At 45.0% G+C, this 17,043-nt stretch overlaps 2 protein-coding genes across 2 annotated transcripts in view; one reads left to right on the top strand and one right to left on the bottom strand.

The window, feature by feature from the left end:
- camta1a (calmodulin binding transcription activator 1a) overlaps nt 1-6,297 on the top strand; it is a gene marked incomplete at both ends in the record, with an annotated part of 374,603 nt that extends 368,306 nt beyond the window's left edge. The window contains 3 exons of the mRNA XM_084436032.1: nt 3,962-4,036; nt 4,314-4,344; nt 6,265-6,297. Coding sequence (XP_084292158.1) covers nt 3,962-4,036; nt 4,314-4,344; nt 6,265-6,297 — 139 coding nt within the window. The remainder of the gene's footprint in view (nt 1-3,961; nt 4,037-4,313; nt 4,345-6,264) is intronic.
- Nucleotides 6,298-12,166: 5,869 nt separating this feature from the next.
- On the bottom strand, nt 12,167-14,834 carry uts2b (urotensin 2, beta; the record flags this gene model as incomplete). The annotated part of the gene is made up of 4 exons (XM_084436031.1): nt 12,167-12,280; nt 12,368-12,405; nt 14,176-14,301; nt 14,729-14,834. The coding sequence occupies 4 exons, from the start codon at nt 14,832-14,834 to the stop codon at nt 12,167-12,169; spliced, it is 384 nt and encodes a 127-aa protein (XP_084292157.1).
- Between the last annotated feature and the right edge of the window lie 2,209 nt (nt 14,835-17,043).

Raw genomic sequence — 17,043 nt, 5'->3', positions numbered from 1 at the left:
ATTGGAGACTTTTTGTGTGTTCGTAGATCCATAATATAATACATCCGAAAGTATTATGGGACATATTATACATCAAACTGTTCGTCTATTTGTATTGATTCTAGCTATCTAAATATCTAAGCTGACATAAATACTTTTTGAGCTAGAGCCGTCTGAACACGACCGTTCCACTGGCTGGCTATAGCCGGTAACGTTAGCTACGAGGTGCAGGCTACGGCATAGGCAGGCGCCAAGCCCCCAGGATTCGAAATCTAAAGTGAAGGCCTATTGAACCGCGCCATCTTGGCTAGATTTGTAGTCATTTTGCTATTTCCGGTGACTTTTGTACTTGCGCAGTAGAGCTTTTCTGTCCGACGCGCGTCCACGAAAAAGTTCACCTTTATGTGAAATGTAGACGCACGTTCCCGGCTCTCCCCGCTTTGATTTAGCAATGAAAACCGGCTTGCATATTAACCTGTTTTTGTAAAATATATCCATTGGAGAAATAATTTTTTCATCCAGGCATTTTAGTTTTAACAGGTTAATTATAACTGAACATGTTTTGTTTGCTAGTAGATGGTATTCATTCCGTTCGCGATAACGTTATTGCAGCCAGGCTAAATTCCTCCAGGGAGCCAGTGACCGGCGAGTTGAAGAGCTTCACTCCCCGCCAGCAGGAGCTTTGGCCGCTGCTACCGCATCTCGGATAACCCGCTGAGTTCTTGGCTGCTATTTCACATTCGCCCATGATCAATCCCAATACCGATCCATGGTAATAATGAATCAATCGTTCAGATCGGCAGTGCTGCATGCATGTTACAACATCATTGTTAGCTTTATTAACATAACCATAGACTACATTTATCTCTCTAACGTTAGGCTATCCATCTTACACCAGTCGGCCATTCGATAGATAGAAGCGGTGCCAACGTTGACCGTGGACGTGGATGCGCGTAGGACAGAAGTACAACTGCGCAAGTAGAAAAGTCACCGGAAGGCCAGAAAAGCACAACTGCGCAAGTACAAAAGTCAACGGAAATGGTCAAATGACTACAAATTTGCCAAGATGGCGCGGTTCAATAGGGCTTCATTGTTGATAGCGGTCAGTGAATGGAGTGGCTGTATCCAGTTCTATTAATACATCCATGGCAGGCGCGCAGATTGGCTGGAGGCGCAAACTGTCTGCAACTCGTCCAAAACATTTCTAGAGACTGGGTCGCAACACCGGATCGGAGAAATCCACAGCCTGGCTCCTGCTTGCGTGAGAATTGATTGCTTTGCCGTGCTTATTCCTCATCCAGTGATGGATGGGTGAATGGAAAACTTTCAACTGAATGTTCATATTGTTCTGATAATTGTAGGCTATAGAAACATAAGAGTGGCAACTTTGACAGCAACCCAAATGAGCTAACCCCATAGCTGTACCATTGCTAGCTAGCCATGAGCGAACTGTTGGATACTGCATTTGCTGTGCAACGTATTCCATTGTCCAGTTGTCAAATCTATTTGCCAACAAACTGTTTGAGAGCCAGCACCCCTGCAGTGTCCCCTAATCAAAAACATTTTTCATATATCACCTAACCTCTCCAGCACCTCACCAATATCAATTATTTTCTCTCTTAAGAGAAGAGTACAATCCATTATAACAACTATAGCTTACAATGTTTTATTGTTGTTTTGTAATATTTTATCATGAATATGACAAATAAATGCTGCATGTAGTTAAAGAAAGTGTTATTCAGTTTTTCATATGCTAAAATTGACTGTAAATCCACTTTAAAGCTGATTTTTGAAATAATAACTGACTAAGGGAAAGTGCCCCCCCGGCGCCCATGGGCGGTTCGCCTCTCTTCCTCCTGTCCTCCTCAGTTTTTTGAGTCACCAGCCGCCACTGGTTTGCAGTAACTCCTACACTGTTCAATCCAGTGACCAGATTTACCTAAATGGAAACATGCTTCATCTCTTTTCTCACCCTGTCTGTACCTGTGAGCTTACTTATTCCTACCGCTACGCTGCCTATTGTCCCTCTGTCGTCCCTTTGGCCGTTGTTTCCCGTCGTCCCTTTGGCCGTTGTTTCCCTACAGCACCTTTCATTTGAATGTCCAGTTGTCTTAACTGAGCAGCCTGAAGTCTGCCTGCACCATCCTTGGCTTGCTTCATATCACATGTTCAATTTGATTTCGGAGGCATTCGAGAGAAGTTGATTCCCAGATGTGACATGTCATTCTCACTTGATCAGACAAAGAGGAAAGAGTATTATTCATCAGCTGCTGTTTCAAGATCTTTTTGTAGTCAGCATTTGCTTTGTCCATTCCACTGTGTGCAGCAAAAAACTATTCTAACCGCTCCCAGAAAGACTCAAAACTCTCATCAGGTCGTTGCATACAATATATACGGTCCCAATCCATTTTCTTAGGGAACCAAGCTTTGATCTTGTTCAACAACACAGTGTTCTTGGCAGCAAAATCGGGATCAGAAAAAGACAAAGTTTCATCAAAAGTGTCTTTCACATCCATCCATTTTAATCCAAGTACCTGTTGCATGATCGTGGTGATCTCTTCCGCGTGAGGCTCATACATCTGGACAAAACTCTGAAAAAGATGATCAAACTCATCAATGTCTTTGGTTGGGTCAGGCAAGGTTTTAGCCACATCACACAGTTCATCAGAAGGCCATAGTCTGTATATGCGAACGTTTGGAGACCAAGCAGCATAACCAGCAGGGTCATTTGCTTGGGTAGGCCATGGAAGAGGATTAGGACAATGGATCATAGGGAATTGTAACTTCCTCAGCCATTCCTCCAAAGCTTTAGTAACTTCTTCATGCATGGCTTGTTGACGAGCTAGCTCATGTCTAGTTATAGTGTCAAGTTGTCCATGACGAGGAGTGGTATGGGGTACTGACAGAACTTGGTTAGGAGAGATGGATTCATATTCCGGAGGCCCTTGTACCAGAAGTGCTTGAAAATAGAGAGGCGGGTGGAAGATGGTGGGTGGGAGGTAAAACAGGGCCGGGAGGTGGGGCGGCAGCAACAGGAGCGGGGGGAGCAGACCCCATGTCCTGGGCAACTTGGGCGAGGTCCGGATAATGATTAGGTGCAATAAAGTCCAAGTCAGAATGACTAGTTGGGGGAAGGGACTTAGAACACTCAGCTGCCTCACCAACTTACTTAGCTAATCTTTTCTCTGACTTGAGAAAATGCTCATTTGCTAATAATTCCCATTTCTTAGAAGAATTCCAATCTAAAGCTTTGCTAGACTTTTTCCCTAACTTAGTCTCCTGAAACGACTCTAGCTGGACCCTAACTTCAGTTAGAGTTTTAAAAAGAAAGTGTACCAGATGGAGAAGGGAAATCGCTATATTTAGCCCATAACGGAATCTGCCTACAAACATCAGCTAAACCCTGCAGTGCTACAATTTTAGCAGGGCCAGACAAACTCACAATATCAAGAGGTGAACTAGTAGTGGAACCAATAGTACACAAAACACTCAAGACAGGAACTATGAACAGTAACGGCAGTTTCATATCTCAAAACTAAACAGTACACAGTGTCCCAGTTGGCAAGCAATCCAGACATGATAGCACATCAACCATGAGATTAGACAGGCACTTCGAAGCTAGTTGGCGATCATTCTTCAATGAGCATCAACAACGAGCAGTAACTAAGACTGACCGCAGTGAACGGTACCAAAGGCTGACCATTCCGCCAGTGTGCCCCCCCGTGTCAAAAATGAAACCAAGGAAAAACAAGATCCTAAAAGCAGCACACTAACTTATTAGCTTTAGTTGGCAAACAGTCCACAAATAACTGTACTTCAACTATGAAGGACAAAGAAATTCAAGGAGAGCAAAAGCAGTCTGCTCACTGAGAGGGTCTCTGTGTGGTCTCGTAGAAGCAGTCTGCTCACTAAGAGGGTCTCTGTGTGGTCTCTGGTAGAAGCAGTCTGCTCACTAAGAGGGTCTCTATGTGGTTTCTTGTAGAAGCAGTCTGCTCACTAAGAGGCAGGACCAGGCCGCCAGGAAGATCATGAGGTTCCTACGACGCTGCCGCCACAGGTAAGCACACACACAAACACACACACACACACACACAGAAATGGCTTCAAATTCTGTACAGGCAATGCATATTAGCCTGTCTACTTCTTTCTGTGGGTGGTAGCCAGGTTTGGATGGGTGACATACACTACCTCTGGGAGAACCCCCCCCACCCCCCACCCCCCGACACACACACACACACACTGTATTTGCCCCACCTCCCCCACTCGCCCCCCTCCTTCACAGTGCCTACCGTGTGCTAATAGCTGTCTGGTATTGTTTTGCTGTTTACGCCAAGCCCCTTGATGGACCATAGACTGTTCAAGCGGGTGAGTGCAGTCTCAGCAACTCAGTTCGTGCTTCTCTCCCTCCCTGTCTATTCTGTATGTCTGTCTGTCTGTCTCTCTCTCTCACGCTCTCTCTCTCTCTCTCTAACAATACAGTTATCTCCTCTTAAGACCTCCACCCCTCACTCTCTCCCTCCCTCCCTCCCTCCCTCCCTCGCTTTATCTCTTTCGCTTCCTGTCCACCCATCTCTCCCTCCCCCTCTCTCGGGCCTGTCCTCTCCATCACTGTTGCTTGATGCCTGCTTGCATGAAGGCTGCGGACTGGAGCCACAGGTGGACTGAGGAGCTCCCATTTAGAGGAGAACATTACAGTAACTTTACTCTTAAGACTAACCAGTGCTTATGAATGACAATGTCACCGCAAACACTTAACCAGACACCTTCTCTCTCTCTCTCTCTCTCTCTCTCTCTCTCTCCTCTCTCTCTCCCTCTCTCCTCGGAAATGTATTTGATTTCCATTTTGGATTTTGCTGTGTGTGGTTATGATGAAGATGCCTACATAGAGAAGGGAGAGGTGGTTTCTCTCTTGTTTCCTGTGCTGCATGATGAGGAGGCGGGTGACGCGCTCCCCTCCGGGCCTTGCTCTTCAGGCATGCTCTGGGCCAGGCGCCGCCTCTCTCTAGCAGCTGTCCGTCGTCTTCGCTGCGTGTCCCGTCTCAGCCCCAGATGACAGGCTGGGAGGGGGAACTCTGGTGGGGGGGGGGGGGGGCCGTCTGGAGGGCCTGGCTGGTGGCTGGGGAAGTCTGACCCTCCCAGGTTCGGCCGGACCCAGACTGTCAGAGCTGTCCGTCTGAGGCTGGGCACGGCAGCTTTGGGTTCTGCCGCTGGTACCGGGGCTCGGCTGCGACAAAAAAAGAAGGCTCATTTAAAACGATTCATCAGCTCACAAGCGGTTCGTCATCTGTGAAAATTGGGGGCTTTTGGAATAAAATGACATGAGTAACAACACGATTTATATAATTTTCATAATAAGACAAATCTGCAGCCATCCAATCATGTCCTCTCGCTCTGTTAAACCCTCCACGAATGGCCTCGTCATGGTCCGGGTTGTAATATAGGTTACTGTGCTTTGAGACCAGGTGAGGCAGCCAGCGATGTGACGGCGTGCGTGTTTGTTCCAGTGTGATGCTGAAATCCAGCGCTGCGTTGGCTACAGTGGGATGTGGGCTACAGCCAGCGCTACGTTAGCATGTAGGTCAGCACAGCGTGCTGTGAAGCAAGCAGCAGGATGCCCCCGGCCCCTCCCCCAGGGCCAGGAAACACAGCAGTAATGGATCCAGCCCCCCGGGGAACACGGGAGGAAGTAGAACACTGATACACGCTAAGTCCACAGGAAGTAGAACACCGACCGGCTCTCCCAGACAAACAAGTACTGGGTCTCTCCGGGGACTTCCTGTTTCCTTTTCTTAAGTGTAGGAGGAGGAACACGATTGAATTATAACCCCTTTCTCCTCTTTTTTTATTGTATTCTCAAGAGTTTCAAACTAAATCAAATTTGCTCAGGAGCCATTTGCAAGTTTCATTCTTCTGTTAGATTATTAAGTAAGGAGTTTAGTTACGTAAGTGTAACACTTTATGGTTCACTTTGAGAATTAATGAGAGTTACTGTAGCACTTACGGCAAATGCTTGAGCACAGATGTACTGTAATAGTTACACCCCCTGTTCCACTCATCTAAGAACACAACCTAATGCAAAGTGCGCCCAAATGTTAAAGAAGTTCGAATGCATCTTGATCCCAGAGAAGCAGCTGTTTGTGTTGGTGTGGGCTGTCTCCTCCGGCGTGGCCCAGTCCTGACTGAATGAGAGGGCTGGTTGGACAGAACTGTCCAGTGACATGTGACTTCGGTGGTTTGCGGACGTCTGTCTGACCAAGCTGTGTTTCTCTTCTCTCTCTGTTTCAGAGTGAAAGAATTGAAAAGGGCCAGGGAACATGAGACCCCTCAGAGGACCCCCCTCGCCATGTGACATCACTCCCCTGACTCTTCCTTTCTGTTTTCCATTTGTACCCAAGACATTTTACAAGAGAAGAAAAAATATGGATGAAAACACGTCAGTTATTATTATGGGTTATTCTTCAGCGGTGCAGAGTCTACTTCTGCTCTCACACGTACAACAGCGTTTTCACACATCCTTTCTTCCCTCTGACGGGATTTGTCTTGGAGGGCGGAGAGCGTCTGTGGGATTATAAACTAAAGAGGGAGGACATGTGTGTGTGGGGGGGAGTGGGGAGGTGGGGGGGGCAGAACATTTGCTTCATGGCATTTTTTGCACTTTTTCATGGATTGCTTTGTGTTTTGTGATTGTGGATGGTAAAGGAAGAGAAAGCTGGACATGTGTTGAGAGGTCCCTCCCAGCGGGGGGTCTACAGAAGAGGACCCTGAGATGGAAGGAGGATAAGAAAGCGATGCAGAAACAATGGGACTTGGCTCTAATTGTATTTCATAACTTTTTAAGTGACTAATTACTCCATTCAAAGATAATATGTACCAAATGTACCAAAAATTATCGGTAATACATTGACCCATTTGCACACGTACACCCCCTGTCCTCTGTTAGGTGAATATAGTCAATAATATAGCCATTCACAACCACCCTTCCTGTTCTTCTGAGCTCCACCCTGGCAGCCTGTCCAATGGGGCGGAGCCACATATGAATGTAGGAGGGGCTTTAAGATGAAATGGGGGAGGGTTAAAACAATAGCAGATGTTGTTTTCTAGGTTTGGGGAATATTATGTATGGCATGGAATGGGGTTGAATTCAAGGAAATTACCAAGTTTGGGATTTTTTTCTAAAAGTGTTATTGCTTTATCCTTTTTATAATACCTTTTTTTTGCTTGATCCATGCTCATGTCCAATTTATTGCTTACCTGTCTCTTCAGAATTCTGTCTTGTTGAATTTAATCCTGAAAAAATGCATGCTATTGGACGAAAAGTCTTCGTCTGTGTGCTTGTAATTAGGTCTGTATCCTCCGATTTTTCCAGGTTTTGCCTTTGTCTTCACGTTAGTCCAGTTGAGTCCACATGCCCACCCACTGCCCCTGGAGTCACACCCTCTAGTTACTGTTGTCCTAACATTGTCCTCGTCCTGTTGGTTGGTCTTGTTTGGTCTTTTTTCATTGGTTTACTCCACAGTATTCTAGCAGGACAAAGAACATGCCTCTTATGTGTTGTAATGAGTACAGTCATGAAGGTTATTGTTGTTCTTTTTAAATGAACTTCAGAGCCTGTGAGGGCTTTTGAGGGGAAGATCACATACATTGCCTTGACGTCTTAGAGATTCTTTGAGGGGTCCCTAAGCTAGTCCCAAAATAGGGGTTTGACAAATCCATATTTTTGACAATTGAGCGGTTTCTGTATATAAAGAAGGCTGATGGTATGTAGGGAAAAACATTTACCCAAAGGGGATTGTATTTTAGAAATATATTATTTTATTCATTAAAAAGGGGTCAAAAACAGGTACAAGACAAAAACAGAATATTTGTATAGTTTTGTTTGAATGCCTAAGAAGTATGGTTGTATTGTTTGTATATAGTGTAAATACCTGGGATCAAAATGAGCTATGTGCATGAAAAACATGAACAGAGTTAAAAGAGAAGATCATCACAAGCAGTAGTGGCTATGCTCTGTAAAATCATTACAACTATTTCACTTTAAGAGTATTTTATTTTATTTTGATTGTTCTTGAGAAGAACATTTTGCTAAAGCATGACCTTATTGCAAATACTACAAGTTAAAAAATAAAAAAAAAGATACTGTATTTAGAGTTAGGAGAAAATCTGCAAAATTATCTTAAAAAAACAAGTATGGTTATGTTTACATTTTTTTTGTTTTGGGCTACCAAGAATATTTTGCCAATGGTGCCAAGTAATGTGAATGCTATATTGCTTAACAAGAGTATTAAGTTAATCTTTGCAGAACAGATAATCATACAATGAAGTACACCCGAGCATTGAAGACCATAAAATCACAACTGGCCGAGGATGACAGGTTAATGAGGTACACATTGCAGAGGGAGAAATATTCCGTCAACTTTTAAGTCTCTCATGTCTCATCCATCACCATTGTTATCTCAAGCTGTTTTGCCATCACTCAACACTGGGATTGCCTGGCAACACCATGTTAATGCAAAAACAACCTCAAACATGTGCTTTATTTTCTATGTAGCTACGTTAAAGAGAGGGGTCATGTTTTCTGTGTCTCTGAGCAAGTCAAAGGTCTCAAAGATTGTAAATGGCAGCCTTGTCCATGCGAACCTTATCCTCTCCACCAATGAGGGTATTTCAGATGAATTGATCTGTTATTTAAATATACAGACTATTGAAGCAAACATTGACTATGTCATCTAACAGCAGTGGTTTGGTTTAGGCTTGTTTGAGTAACTCTGCCTGAGACCTGAAGAAGGGTGCTGGCTCCCTGGGGCTTTAGTTCAGGTTGACCCAGAACACCAGGCGGTACGGCGGGAGGGGTGCCTGGACCAAAGCTGCCAGGGGCTGGATGGACCATATTATATTATCTGGTCAAAGTGAATGAAGAAGAACACGTGTCTCTCCCTAAAATGGTCATCATTATCACCATTGAGGGAACTGCTGTGGGAACAATCCAAGGTGCTAAAAAAGGATGGTCGTTAGTCATTGTGATGGTCAAAACATCTTGTGAAACAGTCAATGAGCCAAAGTGAGTGATCTGAAAACCAATCAATGGAACACGATGCACAGGTGCCATTAGCAACTTTTGAGGAAGAACATGTGTCTGGGATACGTAAATGGGCTACGTGAGAGCAGTGTTTTACGAGTATTGAATACACTTTGAATGGAAATGCACAGTAGATATACTGTTCTAATGGTATTCACTCCTGTCTGCTGGGCTCAGCTGTTTTTCTTCAACTTACTCATCAGGAAGTGTATTCTCCATCCAAGTGATGATATGTTTTATTCAACCAAGGTGTGAGTGCCATTGAACAACGTGTTTTTGGCAATTGTCCATTGGGTCTGATTTTTACCTCTGGGTTTGTTGTGCTGTATTTTTGCTTGTTTGTTTGCTTGTTTGTTTGTTTGTGTTTCTTTCGCAGACTTGATATGTAAACCTTACTTTCAGAGTGTTTATGTAGAAAGTGCCTATTCATGTCCGGATCGCACCAAGCCCATGTCAGAAAGCATGCAATGTACCGAAAGCTAAAAAAAAAAAAAAAAAAATCACCAGAATTCATAACTCTTCAGAATAACACACTTAACAAGTCCATAAATACAACTGAAAACATCACCAAACACACAACATACTGTGTAGTCAGACGACAGCATTTCCTGTCCAGCCCAGCATTGCCATACAGTAGGAAGACATTCTGGCTTGTCAACATGCTAAGCTTTTCTTTTGCTTTGTTCTAGTGGAACTGCCAGTTGAAACCATGAGGACTAGAAGTTGTGTAACTTCTGTGGTTGATTTGCCTTGCATTCGTCATCCAGGTCATGATCAGAGTGAATGCCACGCTCAGGCAAAATGAGATGGTTTTATTATGCTTGCATGGGTAAAATAATTAACTGGGTGGCTGAACTGCACCTACAGCATGCTTATTTTTCTAGAATCAGTAGTCAGATAGACTTGTAAAAGACTTACTGTTCTGTAAAACCAAGAGAGTTGGTTGGATGCATCACAGAACTGAGAGAGAAGGAGGGCATGTGATTGGAGGGCAGAAGAGATCCCTAGAGATACAACCAATGATTGATCAGCAGAGCTGACTGACAACATTTCCATGGGGAAGCATGAGGACATGTTTTTTCTAGAGCAAGTTTCAACCTTTTCAACTTTTGATTTCATTCATTTGCATCTTGATAGTGTGCGCCCAACTTCAGAATCATTCACGGTTCAGACATTAACAGTTCACTGCAAGTACTTTAACGAAACGACACGTGCACTCATACGCACAAACACACACACACATACATACAGAATTGCGACAGCACAATGCACTGCACACATACAGAACAGACATGCAGGTATCTGTTTGACTGGTCCACTGATCTGCAGAAAGAAAGAGAGAGAGACTGGTTGAGGCCAGGGCCATCTCCCGTTTACTCAGGGTGCTATGGAGAGGAGGAAAAAAAACAGGCCACTGATGGTTCCTATCAGAACACATTGCTTTTTGAAAATTGATAAGTTGTTATGCTAGGCCATTCAGTACTTTATGGTTAAGACAGGCATTGCTGTCCTTATTAAATTACTACTGCGATCCCAGATAAACTATTATTATAATCTATTTCCTGTTAGAGAAGTAGGTTAAGCTATTACACCACCAGATGAGTCAAACAATGTTAATGTTAGGGTTAGGAGACACAGGAGAAAGTCTTCAAACCATTTTACTTTCAAGAGACAATTGACTTACGTTATGACATTCCGTAGACTCCTGCAAAAATATATTAACAGTAGCCTATGGTCATTTAATTGTCTCGGAAGAAATAGAATTATGCCTGTGGAGTTGAAATGCTTAACTGCAAATATTTCTGTTTTCCTGACAGTCTCATACATTGTTACTGGTTAGCAGGAGGTTCATAAGGATTTGATTACTTTCATTCCATTACCGTGTTTGAGTTGACCTGGGCGTCTACCTTCCTCCTCATGCTGTGTTAATGACCCCGACCTAGAGACCTAGAGAAAGGTAGGCACGTCAGAACAACGCAACAGAAACCATCTCACTAACCTTTCCCACTTGTGGACACAGAGCAATAAGCATTATTTTGTGGAGACCTAATAGACCTAGTGAAGATTAAAACCGATTGGACACATGTAGTCGTCTTTCTCTTATGCAAATGCCAGTATTGCAAGACAAGCATTCAGTAGTTTATGGACAGCAATTATATGACACCCTTTACCGAACTGCACGTTTTCATCAATTCCAAACCGAGAAGAAGAAAAAAATGGCCCCGCTTTGTTTAAAAGTTGTGGGCCCTCGACACTTTGCATGTGAACTAGTGTTAGATCTACTTTCCTCTCCTCTATAGCTGTCTTTCTCTCTGTCTTTCCCTGTTACGTGACCCTCTATTCCGTTCCTTCCCGTATGAGTTCTACTTCTTTGGGTTCTCCTGTGTTTTGCTTTGTCCCCTTTCTTCCCCTCGCTCTCGTTTGTAAGTTTTATTTTTGTAATTGTGCATGTACAAGCGTCACTGACTCGATGGATATGTTAACAAAAAAAAAGAGATTTCAGCTGCTGAAGCCATGCAAAACGTTTTGAAATGCCCTTAAAATATGGAAGATGTTTTCTGAATGCTTTCTATTCTTTCTGCTGTAAAATAATAAAAAAAGAAAAAAATGAAGAAAACTCTAACAAGGTTTGATATTGTCTCGTTTTTTTGGTTTAAAAAAAAAAATCAATTGCATTAATGAGCTTTTAATGCTTAATACAACAACACTTAAATCATTCAACTGAGAGCTTGTCCAAATAGAAGATTTTATTTAAATTCAACTTACAGCCAATGTCTTCATTAAAGTCATATTTGCTGAGAGACAGTAAATAATTATGAACATCTTATAGATGTGACAGTGACCACTAGAGAAAACTGGATAACGAATAGTCCTCTAACATTCTGCAGCATGCACTGTTTCATCTTCTGCAATATCCATTCTATACAAATACAATTTGTTTTGATTTGATTTTCTTCATGTACCATCACTGTTTGTGTTTGTGTGTGCGTGCATGCGTGCATGTGTGTGTGTAAGTGAGTGTGCAAGAGAGAGGAATGAGAGGTTATTTCCTAGTGCAAGGCCTGTCTCTTGGTGTGCATTCTGAATGTGTGCCAGGGAGTTTTGACTGCATTAGACACAATACTTCCAGAAGCACTCGGAGTTGCCTCCCCTCTTACGAAACTGTTTCCGGGGCCCCAGGAAGCGGCTGAAAGGACTTAGGTGTCCGGGTTTCTCCAAGAGGACCTGGAACCAAGAATTAGTTAGTCTGATATCTACTGTTACTCCTCAATGACACAGTTAAATCAAATATATTGGATTAAAAACACTCACGTCTCTTTTCAACTGCCTGGTGAGTCCAGTTCTGAGACCTGAGGAGAGAGGACAGAAACAGGTACAGACTAGCGTGTCTACCAGAGACCAGACCAGTCTACCAGAGACCAGACCAGTCTACCAGAGACCAGACTAGCGTGTCTACCAGAGACCAGATCAATCTACCAGAGACCAGACCAGTCTACCAGAGACCAGACCAGTCTACCAGAGACCAGATCAATCTACCAGAGACCAGACCAGTCTACCAGAGACCAGACCATTATGTCTACCAGAGACCAGATCAATCTACCAGAGACCAGACCAGTCTACCAGAGACCAGACCATTATGTCTACCAGAGACCAGATCAATCTACCAGAGACCAGACCAGCGTGTCTACCAGAGACCAGACTAGCGTGTCTACCAGAGACCAGACTAGCGTGTCTACCAGAGACCAGACCAGTCTACCAGAGACCAGACCAGTCTACCAGAGACCAGACCAGTCTACCAGAGACCAGACCAGCGTGTCTACCAGAGACCAGACTAGCGTGTCTACCAGAGACCAGACTAGCGTGTCTACCAGAGACCAGTCCAGCGTGTCTACTAGGGGTGCTCCAAAGAATCGATTCTTGAAAGGATCACGATTCTTAATGCCGCGATTCCTGAATCGATTCCCAACTCCCAAGAATCGATTCTTCTTTTTTTCCTCTCTCTCTCCTGAGCACTTTGACTTGAGAAATATTTGAATGTTTTATTTAAGTTCAGCAAACTAACTGTGAATTGAGAAATACTTGAAGTTGAAGAGAAAAAATGTAATTGTTTTATTTAAGTTCAGCATGGTCACTGACTGAATTGAGAAATACTGGAAGTTTAAAGTTCATGACTGTTATACTTGAGAGGTTGAATGTCAATTTCAGCATGCCATTGCTAAATGTGACTTTTTGTCTTAGACTTGCCTTTGTGTGCTATTGCAATATAAAACTACATAATATTATACCCTTTATTCTGCTATATTCCACTTTCTTAGCACACATCGGACTGGAGTAGATCCTAAAATCCGTCTTTGTAGAAAATCCATTGAGAATTGAGAATCGATTCAAGATTCTGGAATTGGAAATCGTTGGAATCCAGAATTGATTCTGGAATCGGATCGTGATCCCAGGAATCGGAATCGGATCGGATCGTGGCTTAGTGGAATCGCCGCAAACCTAGTGTCTACCAAAGACCAGACTAGCGTGTCTACCAGAGACCAGACCAGCGTGTCTACCAGAGACCAGACTAGCATGTCTACCAGAGACCAGACCAGTCTACCAGAGACCAGATCAGTCTACCAGAGACCAGACCAGCGTGTCTACCAGAGACCAGACTAGCGTGTCTACCAGAGACCAGACCAGTCTACCAGAGACCAGATCAGTCTACCAGAGACCAGACTAGCGTGTCTACCAGAGACCAGACTAGCGTGTCTACCAGAGACCAGACCAGTCTACCAGAGACCAGATCAGTCTACCAGAGACCAGATCAGTCTGCCAGAGACCAGACTAGCGTGTCTACCAGAGACCAGACTAGCGTGTCTATCAGAGACCAGACTAGCGTGTCTACCAGAGACCAGACTAGCATGTCTATCAGAGACCAGACTAGCATGTCTATCAGAGACCAGACTAGCGTGTCTACTAGAGACCAGACTAGCGTGTCTACCAGAGACCAGACTAGCGTGTCTACCAGAGACCGTGTGTTGATGACTTCATCATCCCGGTGCTACAGCACTGGGCACCGAGCACATGTCCAGTACAAACATCTTTCTGCTGTGTTGTCTTTCAGTGTGGGGTCTCACCGTCTCTGCTGGTCTCTCCGGACGTGAGGGGGTAGTATCTGAAGCCGGGCCCCGCTTGGGGGAGGTACGTCTGCTCCGAGTACGACAGCTCGTCTGGGCTAGCCGGCCCTCCGTCCTCCGCCGACACTGATATGGTCAACACAGAGAAAAATACAAAGTCAACACGCAGTCAACACACAATATAGAGTCAACACACAGTCAGCACATAGTACAACGTGTTGTACAATGTACAGTTGACACACACATACACACATTTGCACTCTGACCAGTTATCACTAGAAACCTTTACCTGTATGTCTCTGTGAACGCCAGACTAACGACTATACCTAAGTCCCGAAAATACAGTATAGGGACCATGTGAAACTTTAAATGAACACAAGCATCCACACAGCCACGCGCTCAGCGTTCACCCTGCTTCTCTGATGCATCGGAGACAGTGAGGCTGCCCAGCGACTACCCCTGCAACACCTAACCCTGGCCCAGCTGTGCCTGCCCGTAGAGACTGTGTATGTGTGAGTGTGTGTGTGTTGGGGTGGGGGGGTGTTCCACTCACCAGGTCCTGAGTACAGCATCTCTGAAGACTCTGTGATGGGGTGGGCCAGGAACGGGCCGGAGGCAGCCAGCAGGAAGGTCCATGACAGGAGCAGGTTCCACATCATCCTCACACGGGGTTGGGCGGGGGTTGGGGCGGCGACGATGGCGCAGAGCACGACAGGACAGGGGGCACAGCAACGGGTCTTCAGGGGCGCTCAGAGGTCCTGCTGGGGTCCGTAGAGGGAAGGCGTCTCTCTCCTGTCCACTGCTGGGTTATATACCCTACGCACCCCCATCCCCGCCACCACCTCAACCAGCCTCCGCTACGGCCTCACCTCGCCCCCTCCCGTCCATGATAAACGCTCAGTCACGCACATGAGTTATGGGCCCAGTGAAAAAGACAGGCGATGAGACGCGCACTCGGTGTCGGCGAGGACGTGCTTTACCAGCCTGCGGTTTTGATTGGCCGGTTTTAATGGCCGTGTAAATCAGACCTGACCAGGTGCCTGAGATTCCCACTCACCGGGGGGGGGGAGCAGGTGGGAACGACAGCCATACGAGTAGCGGTCCGGCCTGCGAATTAATCAAAAGTCTCACGATTTTCCATTTAACCAGATGCACACCCTTCCCCCGGGAGCCAACTAGCGGCTGTTAGGGTTAGCATTAGATCCCTCTGTGAGCCTCGCTCCACAGATAACTAACAGGTCAGCAATATGGCTGCACTGAAGAGGGTTATACACCCTTTGGGGGGGGGGTCATCAACGCTGTGTTAGGACAGATATAGTCTGGTCACACAGATGGAGGTTTTTGAGATAATCCTTTCATTGGCGCCATCCCAGCGGCACCGCCAATCATATTTTGCAAGGGCACTGTTAAAAATAAAAACTTTAGCGCCGCCCGAGGCAATTGTGATTGGTTTAAAGAGATACAGCGTTTTTCGCTATCTCAGACTGATAATCGGGTGCTGCCAGACCCCGGAACAACATGAAACCAAGTGTGGAGAAAGGTCTGGCGATGTGACATCAGGGATGGAGATGATGACAGTCATGTGATACTCTGGTGGAGCAGGTCATGTGAGGTAATACTGACTGGGCTATCTCCATCCTCAGCTCTGATGCTGATATTGAAAAGAAATGGTTAAAACAACTTTTCTAGGTTTGGTCTTCGTTTGAAGGAGAGCAAACTAGTTGCAGAGTTTCTGTAGAGTATTGTAACCGAATGATCCGCATAATATGTAGCCTATAATATTAGCATAAAAGTAGTTATGAATATATGCCTGAACATGACTTTTACTGCTTGAATGAGGCCCGCTAGACCGTCTGACATTTTGGAGTCTGCTTAAGTCAGTGCAGAATTGGCCATGGGTCACCGAGTCAGTTTGATTGATGCACAAACACTTGAGTGGCCTTGTTCAGGCAGGATGTTATATCTGGCTTTCACTTTTCCTCAGTCCCGCCATAAACTCTCCTTTATATGGACGTCCATATTGGATAGGCAAAGGCAGGGCAGGGGGCCGCTATTGGTTGACAGCCTTCAGGGACAGGTGTGTGTGTGTGTGTGTGTGTGTGTGTGTGTGTGTGTGTGTGTGTGTGTGTGTGTGTGTGTGTGTGTGCGTGCGTGCGTGCGTGCGCGCGCGGCTCATTAGAAAGTAACATTTTGTTGTGTGATACGTCACGCACGGCCTTCGATTCGTATGTTTATTAGAGCTGTGACGTCCGCGCCTCACCTCCAGTATGATAATCTGGGTCACAGCGCCGCCCTTGACATTTACTTTGTCGTCGAAAGGCCAGACAAGCTGATCGGCCGTTGTTTATCACACCAAGCCTTCTGAATTTATAGACAACATTAGTCAAAGGCCATCTAATTAATCTTCGTTTTATCACTGTTTAAAGAGCATATTTTAGCACCTGGGCGGAGCTAAAGTCAGTTTAGGTTGGATGGTAGTGCCATGGGCTGAGACAGTGGCCTCCGGAGCGCCTGGACTCTGGAGCACCGAGATCTCATTTCCAGGCAGATGGATAATTAAAATAGAAAGAGAAATAACATACATGTGGTCTGAATGATAGGCTTACTGATGAAAAAAGAGGTTGGTAGGCCTACTGGTGTCAAGTAAATAAGGAATTGCACTGCAGGAGGTAAACAGAACATTCTCAAAGTCTCCTTCAAACCCTTCTTCCTCCCTCATCTCAACGTTGACCAATATTATTATTAGTCTCGCGATGCCAGATTTTCAATATATCAGCCACCGAGATAAGCGCAGCGTTTGGAGACTGACTCGTGAGTTTATGCTATTATTTAATAATTTTAGACGCAAGTTCCTATATTGGTATTTGT

This window comes from Borostomias antarcticus (assembly GCF_949987555.1).
Source record: "Borostomias antarcticus genome assembly, chromosome: 3".
Lineage (NCBI taxonomy): Eukaryota > Metazoa > Chordata > Actinopteri > Stomiiformes > Stomiidae > Borostomias > Borostomias antarcticus.
Note: the sequence above shows the minus strand (reverse complement) of the source record. Positions and strands in the feature narration are given on the sequence as shown.